Genomic DNA, 14313 nt, shown 5'->3' on the forward strand with positions numbered 1-14313 from the left:
GTCAGTGTTCTGATCAGAAGCGGAGGACACAGTCAAAAGTGTTTACCTAGATAGAATTTAGTGAAGAGACAATTAACAGAAATGTGGCTGGATTTAAGAGAACAAACAAGGAATGCTGAGACACTCATGAACTTGAAACCCAGGGAAGCCATTACTATTCCTGGGGCTACAGAGCAAAGGGGAGAAACAGGATTACCAAAGACCATTGAGGGCTGGGGCCATGAAAGATAGGCTGCCTGAGAAGAGCTGGCCATCTGTTGGCATGGCCACTGGCAGAACGTAATCTGGTACCAGAGGGTGAGGCTCCCAGGAGGTCAGAAAATAAATCTGGGTAGGAAGAAACTGGGAGGACACACACAAAGCAAAATGTACTCGTGGAACTTAGGATTCAAGGCTCATGTGTGAAAAGGGAGGGAGAATAACATCTTTAAAAATCCACAGAAAAATTAAGAATATCCAATGAGGAGGATGGAGAAGTGATTTGAAATAAAATAAGATGTGCAAAATAAAAATATTCTTGAATAAGAAAGATTAGTCACCACTAACGATGGAGGATGTTGAAGAAAAGTCAAATAACCAAAATTTATTGCATAATCTTCAGTGGTCTTCCTGATTTCTCTTTCAGAAGATAAGACAGCAGGGAGCAAATGCTGAAGCTTTAGTGTGTAGAGAAAGAGAGAAATGCAGACCACAATCCACTTATTTGAGAAATTTTGTAGTGGAAGGGGGTAGAAAACTAGAACTAGTCAAAATGGAGAAATATAATGTAAAATGTTGTTTCTATACACCACCACCCCCCCCCCCACCGTGAAAGGTGCAATTCAAATATATTGGGGGAAAAATTAGCTTCTGTAGACCCAGGAAGTGTCTGTTATTTCCGCTTTTTCTCTGTATCTTGAAGAAATATTACCAGGTATTAATCTTGCTATAGAGTATCAAAATGGTAGGAAGTGTAGGTATATTAAAGTGGGAAAGAATAGAGACATTATTAATGTTTGAATCTGAGAATACATTTGACATCAAAATTGTTAATATCTCATGACATAAAGTTATCCTAATGAAGAATTATGCATTTTGAAATACACAGTTTAAAAATAGCAATTTATGGGGCGCCTGGGTGGCGCAGTCGGTTAAGCGTCCGACTTCAGCCAGGTCACGATCTCGCGGTCCGTGAGTTCGAGCCCCGCGTCGGGCTCTGGGCTGATGGCTCAGAGCCTGGAGCCTGTTTCCGATTCTGTGTCTCCCTCTCTCTCTGCCCCTCCCCCGTTCATGCTCTGTCTCTCTCTGTCCCAAAAATAAATAAATGTTGAAAAAAAAATTAAAAAAAAAAAAATAGCAATTTACTTTGCTCATACTCATGTTCACCCTGAATAAAAGTTGATCCTATGTTTATGAAAGCATTTGGTTCCATACTTAGGAAGAGATATGCTCTGGGTACATCCAAGTATATTCTCAAATTCATTGCTATTGAAACATCAAATACTCGAGAAGAGCAGTGTTTATAGAGGAGAATCTGAAGGCAGTACAATCCATTCATTTTTCTAGATACTCTGACCTATTTCTAGATTAAGCCAGTCAGCAGAGAGCCAATACCTACATTTAGAGTCTTGATTACCATTGTAAAATTGTTTTCTGAATTGTGTTTTGGCATTTTTCCATGGGGTTACATTGAAGTAAACCTGAAGAAACCTCTGTGAGATTCCATGTTATCTGCTTATGCAGATGTCATCCAGCATTTTGTTCCTTGTGTAGCATGGTTCCCTTTACAAGAGGACTCGTTCGAGAAATTTCCTTCTGGGCTCTGTAACAGGAGTCTTATGCTTCTTTAAGCAACTGGCTAGATTTTATTGTTACAGACAAGATGAACCTCACAACTGATTGTGTCTCCATCTGAGTAGAATGACAGGAATCTTGGTGCCAGAGTTTTAAACACAACCCCACAAAAAGTATTGTGGTTTGTCTTCATCAAAGTGGTATATGGATAAATATTTTTAATCAAATATCACAAAAAGAATTTCATTTAAATAGCAAAGGTCCGCATCCCAATATCTTCTGCTCTCTTGTTCCATCCCCCCCATATACTTAAATAGTATTTTGTTTACTTCTTTACTTAGAAATTACCTATGGGCTACTGACTTCTTGATCAGTTTGTAGTTAGCTAACGTCTCCCCCATATCTGGCCTGCTTTTAGAAATGATATCAAATATTTAATTTTTTTAAAAATTGTGTTCCTTTTAATACTAGTAAGTGGATTTGCTATTCTGTGGAGCTTTGGTAATATCTCCTGACTCATGTGAAGCACATGGTTATTATCCATTGTGTCCTTTTTTTATGTTCTTTCAAACATTTCCATCTCCAAACTTCTGTCAGTTATGTTGTATTTGAGCACTGTCAAGTTTGATAACACTGCCTTTGTTTTTCTTACTTTGTCTATGTATTTATTTCAAATATTGACCCAAAAAAGGCAACTGAGAATATTTAATTATTTTCATCCTTTCTTATGGCTTCACATATAAGATGAAGAAAAACTGAGGGAAGTTTGGAGAGAAAAATAATATAGATGCATGAAACGTTGAATTGAAGTTCAATAAAATATATAGTAGAGGGAAAAAAAAAGAATACACAACAGATTTCTCTGATGCGATTTAAACTGCATGTGTGATATTATAAGTACTAAGAAAAAGTTTGGCAGTGTCTTAAAAATTTAAGCATGCGTCTACTCTGTGACTCAGAAAGTCTCCTCCTATGCATTTACACAGATGCTCACAGCGATTTCATTCATAATAGTAGAACCTGGAAACTGCCCTAGAGTCTCTCAACAGAAACATGACTAAATAAACGGTTGTGCGGTATTTGTACAATAAAATAGTACCCAGCAGTAGAAAGAAAGAAACCATGGACCCACACAAAAGCATGGTGAAATCTATGTTACTCTGAGTGAAGGTAATGTTTGATCACTTTGATAAGAAGTACAAGAAAAGGCAAAATTAATCTCTTGTAATAGAAATTGGAGAAGTGTTCGCATAGGGTTGGGGTTCCTGTTAACTAAGGTGGGTGTTGACTAAGGACACTGATAAGGGTGGTTGCTGGGTTAATAGAAATGTTCTGTATCTTGGTGGGGAGGAGTTTGCATGGGTGAAAGCATTCTTTAAACTGATCAAACTGTTCGCTTAAGATCTTTGCAATTTACCTTTATAAATTATACTGCAATTTGGAAAAAAAAAACCTTCTTGATGCCTGCATAATCTGTAACTTATTGGGAGAACGACAAATGATCATATACAATTTTACTATTCAGTATAGTAAATGCTATGATATTCATAAAAATTCATATAGCATATGAATTGATATATAGAATATGATATAGCATAAAATTTCAGAAATGCTTGAACAGTTGGATTTGCCACAATCCAAAGGGTATGTTTTTAGCAGAGTTCGAGTGGATTATCCATGTGAACATCTGAGATTTGAACGTTTATTTATTTTTGGGACAGAGAGAGACAGAGCATGAACGGGGGAGGGGCAGAGAGAGAGGGAGACACAGAATCGGAAACAGGCTCCAGGCTCTGAGCCATTAGCCCAGAGCCCGACGCGGGGCTCAAACTCACGGACCGCGAGATCGTGACCTGGCTGAAGTCGGACGCTTAACCGACTGCGCCACCCAGGCGCCCCAACATCTGAGATTTGATGTGTGTGTGTGTATATATGCGTGTGAAGTTTCACTTTTCTCCTAGCATTTATCCCCTGATTTTGACATAATTTTTGCCTGATCGTTTTCCTTTTTCTGCATGATCTCTGTGATTTCCACTTTACATACTTATAATGATGTCCCTATGGCTCTGGGAAAATTTTATTGATTAGCCTAGGGTCTTGAATCAGACTAGGGTTTTTTTGTTTTTGTTTTTGTTTTTTCTCTCTAGGATATTATCAAATGTAGTTAATTTACTCTGGGTGGTTACTGAACTGGCTTTTGATACATCCAAAAATAACAAGACCTATGAAATAGAAACAGGTGAGGGTTAGGAAATGCTTTTTATTCATTCATTTAATGAGGCAGTAAATGGATACTCATTGAACCAACCAGTGTGTATGGGCATGGCATATAGTGATGGACCAGAGGTTTGATCACAGACTTCAAAGCTGACTTAACATACTTCTGAAATGTCCTTAGGTGGCTGATTAAAAACACAATGAAGGCATTTCAGTTGAGTGGAGAGAATAAGTATGGGATGTTATGAGGAACCCTGGAGAGCAGTGGGGAATTGAGGAGTGAGGGTCAGGGAATGTCCTTACCTTCAGGAAGCACCCTCTGAGCTGAGTCCTGCAGGCCAAGTTTGTACAGACAAGAGAGTTGAGGTGACAAAGCCAGAGCTGGAGTGTGACAGATGCAATATTTTATGAAAGGTCTCCTTTTCTTCCTGCTTCAGCACGGAGTGTGACCAGGCCTGGCGAATCACATCAAGGCTGCAAAATGGGAAATCTATTTCTATATTTTGATATAAAGTGTTAGCATGGGGAAAATAAAATTTAAAATCTGGCAAGAAACAAAATTCCAGTTAAAGTGATTATAGTGATCACAGGTTTATGAACATCCACTTCAGGAAAAATCAGTATGTTTCGATTGCAGCAGAGATATTTTATATTTTAGGAAAATAAGATCTCTCTCACATTAGGAAATATTCATGTGTGTTGTTTTTCTCACATTATTTCCCATGCAGGGAACTTGTCAGTAGTACTAAGATCTCCTCCGAGGCTTACTTGCACAATAGCTGTGTGTGGCAGGTGCACACATTTTTTCAATCTTAAACAAAACCTTTGCGGGAAGATGCACAGTCTTACTCATTTGCTATAGAAGCTTGCGATCCTTCATTTTAGGTTTCTTGAAAGGTGAAGTTTTAGTGAGGACCACATATTTATTCTTCTCGTAAAATCCTTCATAAGTTACACTTCAGACCCCATAATAGTGAATTTGAGGGAAGTGTTAGTTCATGCATCACACACTGCATATTTCTAAATCCTTATATATTTTCCTCCAGTCTGATAAATTATATGCTTCAAGGGATGACAGAATGCTTTCCCAAAGTTTATTGGTTTTTAAATGCCAAGTGGCTGAAAAGTTTTTCGATGATTTTAGACTTTTGCATCCTTTCTGAGTTGAGGGGAAGATTCATCAATTTGAAAGATTCTCTGAGACCCCAGTTGGCAAGCTACAGCCTGTGGGCTAACTCTGGTCCCTGTGCCTTTAAAGTCTGTGAGCTTTGATGGTTTTTACATTTTTTAAATGTTGTTAAAATAAAAAGGAAGAAGAAGAAAAAGAAGGATATGGTACGGAGAGATACTGCTAAGCCTAAAATATTAACTGTTTGTTACTTTACAGAAAAAATTGGCCTCTTCCTGTCTTAGGCCATGAAGCTAGAATGAATATTTAGTGCACATGGTGGGAAATTTTTGGTTATTAAAACTTCAGCGATATTTAATGACAAAATTAGCATTCTGAATAACTCAAAATGTGTTTTTAAAAAATTCTCTTTGCTGTGTATTTTTATTTTAAGTTTTTATTTCTAGTCAGTTAACAGTGTTATATTAGTTTCAGGTGTACAATACAGTAATTCAACACTTGGCATCCATCCCCCGGTGCTCATCGCCACGAGTACCCTCCTTAGTCCCCTTCACCTGTTTTCCCCATTCTCCCACCCCCCTCGGCTGTAGTTTTTAATAATTGATAGGGCAGTGACACTCAGGTGGCAGCACAGGTTCAAATTGTATTGCCCTTAGCTTTACTAAGCTTAAAGCCTCACAGGTTACATAAAGGCAAGGTCAGTAAAAAAAACAAAAACTAAAACAAACCCCCAAACCCTACCCTGCTAAGCCTATGTGCCAATCACAGCGAATAGAGGACCTGTAATAGCCGTGACATACAATTCACAAGCTCCCGTATGTTGATTTTTCAGTCTTACGGTGATGAATTTGTCAGTCGTTTTCATATATCCACAAAACATGTATTATCGTGTGACATTTGTCTAAATGAAGGTTGAATTTTAAAAGCATATTGTTTCATTCATCTTAATTTTTCGATTGTCCATGCAGATTTCCAGTTCTAAAAGGTTTTGTAAATATACGCTGTTTTAGCTTGTGTTTTCTTTCTTTTCACATGTTTTCACGTGTGAAACGCTGCAAGTGGATGTGGGTCCGATCATGTGAGAAAACGATGCTTCAAGACCTCTGGCAGGGTGCTCACTGCCACTGAAATAAGATGTACTAAAGCAGACCAGCCTTTCTTTCCTTTTAGTAAACACGGTCATCCAAACTTAATTATTTCTATTAAAAGCTGCAGAGGAGTTTTTGCCGATGGCCACAATGGGAGCCTGGTTGGGGAAAACGCGTAAGAAAAGAAAATATCAATTTTTGTCAAAATTTGTGGAAATAAGATTGAAGAAATAGGGCAGTGCAGGCACAGATGCTGTATAACAAATGGGCCAGAAATCAAATGTGCATCCAAAACGTGGTGTCAAAATTATCTATGAAACCTTAAATTTGGTATTTACAGATATGCAGTATTAAATATTAAAAATAAAACATGTTGTGCCTAAATGGAAAACCTTTATTCCCAGCTGAAAATTTGATTCTCAAACAAAAGTCAGCATGGACGTGATGATTGTTACTTTGTTAGTTATTCAACATCCAGTAACATCTCTGAGACTGAGTTTTCCTGATTTGAAAAAATAGCAGCGCTCCCAAACTGAAGAGTTTTCCATGTGGCCCCAACAATGCAGTATGCACTAGGATTCTTTAAATACTAAAGTGATACATAAGGATTAGATGTTGTTTTTATTAAATCAATGGTTGCGTCTCTTCTGATGTTTCTTAACTTTTCCAAATGCTGCTGTATGAAAGGAGACATTTCACATATATTTATGCCTTTATATCAAGGCAGTGATGGGTAACACGGGCACTCTTTTGACATGTTTGAGACTTCAGTTAAAATAATGTCTTGAATGTCTATATGCTTGGAAATGAAAAGAAGTGCAAAAAAATCCCAATTTACTGATGTTGTGAACACTGAAGAAAATACCATAGGATACGCATTTGTTCATAAATAATAAATGTGCCCTCTCTGCGAAGCTCACCTTCAGTAAAACGGCACTGTCTTAAATGTCTCAAATTCTCTTGACCTTTCAGTGTGATAGTGAAGTCTTAAATGCAGTTTATCTAAATCTTCACTAATTATCTTTCCATTCAAATATCTTTGTATTTGTCGGTATTTATTCAGTTGCTTAAAAAACAAAAATCAGAAAAAATGAGGAAACAAGGCAAAGAATCAAAAAGCCCAGGGTTTCCTTCAGCACGTTCTGGATTTAGAGGCTGATATGTTGTTTCCGCAGATGCGCCTGCTTTGTCTTTTTCTGACGTCCATCCCTTTATAATAGCAAGATGACCAGCAGGGCCTTTATGGAAGGAGAGCCAATTCCCAGTAGTTCTGTGTTTTGTTTTGTTTCCTCCTCTCCCATGTGGCTCATTTGGGATCCAGATTGTACTAAGTGTCCTGTCTCTTCTTTCAGGACTCACCTCCACACCCCCATTCCTCCCTTCTTCCTGAACCACCCCAGTCCTTGGGAGTTTTTGTCACCAGATCATTCCATCCACTACTATTCTATTTATTGCATTATGCTATTGTCTTCTGTTCTCTTGGGAACTTCACTTTATTCAGGGAGGGGGATGTTAGTGGCCATGCTCTTAACAGTTATAAGATGTATAACTTAAAAAAAATAGTTTATTTTTGAGAGAGAGAGTGGGAGAGGAGGAGCAGCGAGAGGGAGAGACAGGATCCAAAGCAGGCTCCATGCTGACAGCACAGAGCCTGATGCGGGGGCTTGAACTCATGAACCATGAGATCATGACCTGAGCCAAAATGAAGAGCCAGACGCTTAACCAACTGAGTCACCCAGGTGCCCCTAAGTTGTGTAACTTTTTTGCTTGAAACTCTCTGATGGATTTCCTTCCAGTAAGCTTAAAGTGAAATACACAACATTATCATGGCTTACAGGCCCTCCTTGCTCTGGCCTCCACCTCTCCAACATCTTCTACCCTATTCTTCCTTTCTTGACTGTGCTCCAAAAGCACTGGTTTCCTTACTGTCCCCAGAACATGCGAAGTATGCTCAGGGCATCTGCATTTCTGGCTTTTCTTTCTCCTATGCATGTAATTTAATATGTGCCAACATATACATATAATGCAACTTAGTGTCGAATGAATATATATGTGTGTGTGTGTGCGCGTGTGTGTGTATTCATTCTGTATTTATTTGCTGCCCCACTATGTACTTTAATAACAAATACCATGAGAACTGAAACTCTGTGTTGTTTACTTCTGTAACCCCAGTGATTTCAACAATATATTGTCCATCAAGGCTCTTAGCCTTTTTCTAAGTAAATGAATAAGTGAACGGATCAGTAAATGAACACATGTATGAATGAATTATTCTGCCACACATGTTAAAATGAAGTCTCATAAAGTTGGGGGGCCACCCTGGGGCTATAGTGTGGCCTCTCCTCCTCCTGATTGTGGTGGATTAAGAGTACACAGCAGACAACATTTTTGAGAAAAGCTAGATGCTGTCACTCAAAAGAAGGTTGCCGAGAAGGGCGAGAATAGATACCTACCCCTTTACTGTATTTCTTGATCAAATTTTGTCAGCAAGATACAAAGAAGGTGCCCTACCTAAGCGTTAACAGTCCTGACATAAAGCTCAAATAATGTCCAGTGAAGGCTTGAGGGAAGGTGTGGCCATTCTGAAAAGGCAATGGTAGACACAGCTAGGATGAGGAAAGCCCAGGAGAACCAGAGATCATCCCTGAAGACCATCCAGTTTTCACCACGTTCATCTGTGTGTGTTAGATCAAATATTACCCATCGTGCAGATTGTTGGGACATCTAAATGTTAGACAAAAGAGCTTAAATCCTGAAGAAATCTTTCAGTATGTGCCCTACATCACTAGGTCTTGCATTGCACTTCTTGTGTTTTGGAGGCCAGGAGTGTGACTGAAGAGTACCAATCAGGTAACAAACCCTGTAACTACAAATTGAGTCAGTTGTGCTGTGTGTGCGAAAGTAAACCAGAACCTCCTGTTTCAAAGCTACTATGTACTTTTTGTCAAAAACGTGTCTTTATTTGCTACTTATCACTTTTATGTATGCAAAAAATTGTTAACAAAATCGTTTTGTAAAAGGTAAAATTTCTGTTTTTGTAATTCTGTTTTTGTAATTAGTAACGTAATATGGTACTTATGTTGTAATTTTTTGTGATTAAAAAAGGGAGGTTTTGTATTTAAAATTTTTTATTTCAGTGTTTAAGAGATCATATAAACAAATATAAAAGAGGATGTCATGCGGCATGCACCATTACAAAAACTCAATATATAGGGACAACTAGATTATATGTATGAAATTAAAACACCTGATATTTGAAATGGCACAGACATCTATTTCTCATTTATTTGACTTACATCTTCTAAATTATGATGGCTTCTTGCTTTAAATCTTCCTTGAATTATAATTTTATAAGTTGATGTTTTCCCTATTATTAGATTGTGATCATTTTGAGTGTAGTGTCTATGGCTCTAGACATCTTGTGTTCCCTGTATCATCTTCTCTATAATTACTGTGGAATAGAGGTTGTTTTTTTTTTTTTAAATATTTTTATCTTTATCCATTTCAAGAAGAACAGAGAGAGCGAGTGGGGGAGGGACAGAAAAAGAGAGGGAGAGAGAGAATCGCAAGCAGGCTCTGCACTGTCAGCATGGAGCCCGAAGGGGGCTCGAGCTCACAAAATGTGAGACCATGACCTGAGCTGAAACCAAGAGTCAGATGCTTAACCAACTGAGCCACCCAGGTGCCCCGGGAAATCACTTTTTTGATAGAATCCTCTGTAAATGAGGAAAATTGGAATGAACACATTTCTGATCAACTTGTAAATTCTATTAATGTGTTTTTGCCAATAAAAGGTAGAAAACCGTGGCCACTTGCATGGCATGTTCAGCTGTTCTTTTTATATAACTGATATTGAGAAAATTTTCACATTTCTAATGGTGCCACGGGAAGGTAATGCAGAGAAGATTTTTAGAAAGCAAGAAATATGGTTGGAGTCTGAAAAATAGTTTGCAATGAAATGCAGAATATTAGCACTCATAATTTAAATGTTTACTGGATACTGCATTGGGTACCATATAGTGTTTCATTCTTCTCATACATGTGTATTTTCTCCTTTGAAACGGCCCGTGGAAATTTTGGCCTACTTCCCATTTAAAACCGGACTTGTTTTCAAATTAAGGGGGTATAGTAGTTTTTTCAAATTGGCGATCGTAGAAAATATAAAATCCTGCCGTTGGATAAGAAAATGTAAGTTTATTTTAGCGCACAGAAAACGTGGTTGTTTCCAGAGTATGTTTTCCCTTTCCTTTTTTTTAACCCCTTTCCTTTCTTCCAGGCATTTCCTGGGAACATCAATTCTGACGGCGTGGTACGGCATGATTTGCAGCACGTGGTCATTGCCCGCTACGTGCGCATCGTGCCTCTGGACTGGAACGGAGAAGGCCGCATTGGGCTCAGAGTTGAGGTCTATGGCTGTTCTTACTGTGAGTACCTTTTGGAATTCGCGGTTGATTTTGTCCTCGTCATTGACTTAGTAATTTGTTTATTTTTGATTCTTTCCCATGACTTGCTTTCTCTGACGGTAAACTCCCTCGTTTTGTATATGAATAATATGCAAGGTTATTTGTATGTTAAAATATGTCTTTACATTTTTACACAAACAGGCATATAAAAAAATACCTTAAACAAAGGATTCGGGAATTGATTTTTGTTTAGTAGACTAAATGGCAAAGCTTATTAATTAAGTTGCCCAAAGTCTTATGAAATATTTAAGAAGCAGAAACTTGCAGTATTATCCATCATTTTGATAATTTGCGATGGATTTTGGATACATTCTCGAGAACTTCCTGCCACTTGTCTTCGGTTACACCTTTTACTATTTTAAAGCTAACCAGTAAGTTTTAATGTCACTGATATTTTACATGTCTATAAGTTTTATTTGCTTCATTTAAAAATTGACTTGGGGACGCCTGGGTGGCTCTGTCAGTTAAGCGTCCAACTCTTGATTTTGACGCAGGTCAAAAAAATTTTCTTTAATGTTTCAGCAAACATTAATGCTTTAATAATGTTTAAATAAACATTTAAATAAATTTTTAATTAAACACAAAATGTTTAAATAAATGCTTAAAAAAATAAAAATTGACTCGGTCACCTAAAACAATACTTTTCCTTTAATTATGTTTTACACTTTTTTTGTATTTTGTAAATATTTTAAACTTTTTATTTATATTTTGTAAATGCATATACGTGTGTGTGTGTGTGTGTGTGTGTGTGTGTGTATACACACACATTATATAAATATAGATAGATGGATAGATCTAGTGATTGTAATAAGTGGATTTTGGGGATTGTGGTTCTGTTGTCTCTCTTTTACTCATTTTGCTGATTCCTCCTCCTCCTCCTCCTCCTCCTCCTCCTCTTCCTCCTCTTCCTCCTCCTCCTCCTCCTCCTCCTTCGTTTCTTTCTTCTCCAATAGCCTTCTTATCTGCCTCTCCCTATCTTCAGGCTTCCTCATCTTCCTCACTGTGACTTTTGTTTCTTTGAAACTTGATCTGTGGAGCTTCTTTGGGACCGAGGTTGATGCTGGGTTCATCACAGAAGATTTATCTTTGCTTATTTGCTTCTATGAAGGCGTTGCCAACACAAAATTACTTTAAAGATCGTTTGAGCTGTTTTGAGGCCACTAGTGAGTTCAGTCTGCAAATACATGATTTGCAAATACTGGCTTTAAAATATGAATTCTCTGGTGAAATATTTCCGCCTCCTAGAAAGTTGTTTTTTCCCCTCTTACTGCTGGGGGAAGAGGAATGCTGGATAGGGACGGAATGGGGAATTGGGATATTAGCCTCATGCAAGGAGTTCTCCTGTTAGACTCTCCTACCCCTTCCTATCGATCCAGAAAAATAAAAGCTCACTGTAACCAGAAGACGGCAGGTGTCCTCTTGGGCAGACTTTTTAGAATTAACCAACATTTGGTAGTTTATAATAAAATACACATAAAGCCTTTACCTCTGTAAGAATTAGTTACAGAGATTGGTGAAAATGGTAGCCGTGGTGATGACCAAATCCTATTTATTTATTCATGGGCAACATCATTATGTGCAAACTGAACTGATTGCTGCACAGGGGCCATGGAGATCATTGAAAAAATTCCCTACTTGTTTATTTTATTTGTTCATCACTTCAGCATAGGAAATACAATGAATGGAGAGACATACGGATTTAGTTCTTCAGCAGAATGTGGCTCTTCAGGAGGAAGATTTAACCTGCCAGGAGGAGCTAAAATGAGCCCTAACATAAATTTGGGTTTTTTATTTGTGTGTCTGGGTATTATGGACACAGAACCCTGTATTCACACATTTTCTAACTGTCAGCACATCGGGAAAGCCACAACAAAATGTGAAATTTTTCTCTACACGACGGATTTTCTAAGCAGCATGGTCAGCTTTTGGTAAATGAAAAATATGTAACACTCTTCACGGGAACCATGATGTGTGTAATTTATTTTATTAATAATTATTTATTGAGCACTTTTTATGTGTCATGAAATGTGCTGAATGTTAGTAATACAACATTCAGGAAAACGTGGTATGAGAGGCAAAGGGGAACAGTTAGTGTAGGAATAGTGTTTGGGGTAAGAATAGCGGAGGTGAAAGGTCACTTAAGCCAGCATGACAGAGCTGAGCGGAAAACCGGCAGGTGTGGTGCGTGTGGTGCCAGGGCTCACTACCGCTGCCTCTTTCCCACCTCGTAATTCCGACAAAATGAACACCTGGGCCGCCATCATCAAGTCAATGAAAGCATCGAATGGATACCCCACAAGCACCCATCAGGCCCCCTGCAGTTACTGCTGTTTTTTTTAAGTTTGTGTATTTATTTTGAGAGAGAGAGGGAGGGAGAGCGAGCGCGAGTGAGCGCGCGCAAGCTGGTGAGGGGCAGAGAGAGGGGGAGAGAGAGAATCCCAAGCAGGCTTCGTGCTATCAGCACAGACCTTGTCTCGGGGCTCAAACCCACGAACTGTGAGATGATGACCTGAGCTGAAACCAAGAGTCAGACGCTCAACCAGCTGAGCCAAATGGAACCCTAAAGTATACATTATTTCTCACCTGACTTACTTTGTTCAAAACAGTAATTGTGAGAATTAGCCACGCTGTCATGTGAGGGATTTGTTGATATTCATTGGTACTGTTACTCTATTGTGTGAATATTCTACACTTACTCATTTTATGTTGATGAACATATGAATTGTTTCCAGTTTTTGGCCATTTGGGTCAGATTGCTGTAAACATTCCTCATGGGTGTCGACTTAGGAATAGGTGATGCTAAGTTAGGATATCTGTATGCTTTAACTTGTGTCAATCATGACAAATTTTTTCCTGAAGCGGTTGTATCAGTTCAGACTTCCACGACCGATGTCCTAGTGTTGCTGTTGCTTCACAAATTCCTGCACTTTTTATTGATTTGAAAGTCTTAGCCATTCTGGTGGGTGTTATTTTATCTCATTGTGGTTTTAGGGAACACTTGCCTGGTTTTTAAAGAGGTTATGCCTGTTGGTCATCTATAGGCCCTCTTTTTGAAGTGTTTATTGGAGAATTTTGCCCATGTTTCTATTGGGTTTCTTCTTATTGATCTATCTTCTCATTGTTCTGAGTAGTTTTTACAGCCAGCTCTCTTTTTAAAATTTCATTCTTGTTACAGTCTCTAGAAATGTATCTAAATATCTAAAAAAAATTGAAATGGTTTTCTTTTTTTTTTTTAATTTTTTTTTTTCCAACGTTTATTTATTTTTGGGACAGAGAGAGACAGAGCATGAACGGGGGAGGGGCAGAGAGAGAGGGAGACACAGAATCGGAAACAGGCTCCAGGCTCTGAGCCATCAGCCCAGAGCCTGACGCGGGGCTCGAACTCACGGACCGCAAGATCGTGACCTGGCTGAAGTCGGACGCTTAACCGACTGCGCCACCCAGGCGCCCCTGAAATGGTTTTCTTTACAAATAATTGTTCCATTCCATTCCATTCCATTCCATTCCATTCCATTCCATTCCATTGCATTCCATTCCATTCCATTGCTTTCCATTCCATTCCATTCCATTCCATTCCATTCCATTCCAAGTTTATTTTGAGAAGGAAAGAGAGAGCACGAATGTGGGGGACAGGTAGAGAGAA

At 38.5% G+C, this 14313-nt stretch overlaps 1 protein-coding gene across 1 annotated transcript in view; it reads left to right on the forward strand.

The window, feature by feature from the left end:
- Window positions 1-14313, forward strand: part of CNTNAP2 (contactin associated protein 2) — a 1977252-nt gene that overhangs the window by 821545 nt on the left and 1141394 nt on the right. Inside the window, exon 4 of the mRNA XM_045496029.1 lies at window positions 10484-10631. Within this exon, the coding sequence (XP_045351985.1) occupies window positions 10484-10631 (148 nt within the window). The remainder of the gene's footprint in view (window positions 1-10483; window positions 10632-14313) is intronic.

The sequence above is a fragment of the Leopardus geoffroyi genome, chromosome A2 (genome assembly GCF_018350155.1).
Source record: "Leopardus geoffroyi isolate Oge1 chromosome A2, O.geoffroyi_Oge1_pat1.0, whole genome shotgun sequence".
In the NCBI taxonomy this organism is placed as follows: Eukaryota; Metazoa; Chordata; class Mammalia; order Carnivora; family Felidae; genus Leopardus; species Leopardus geoffroyi.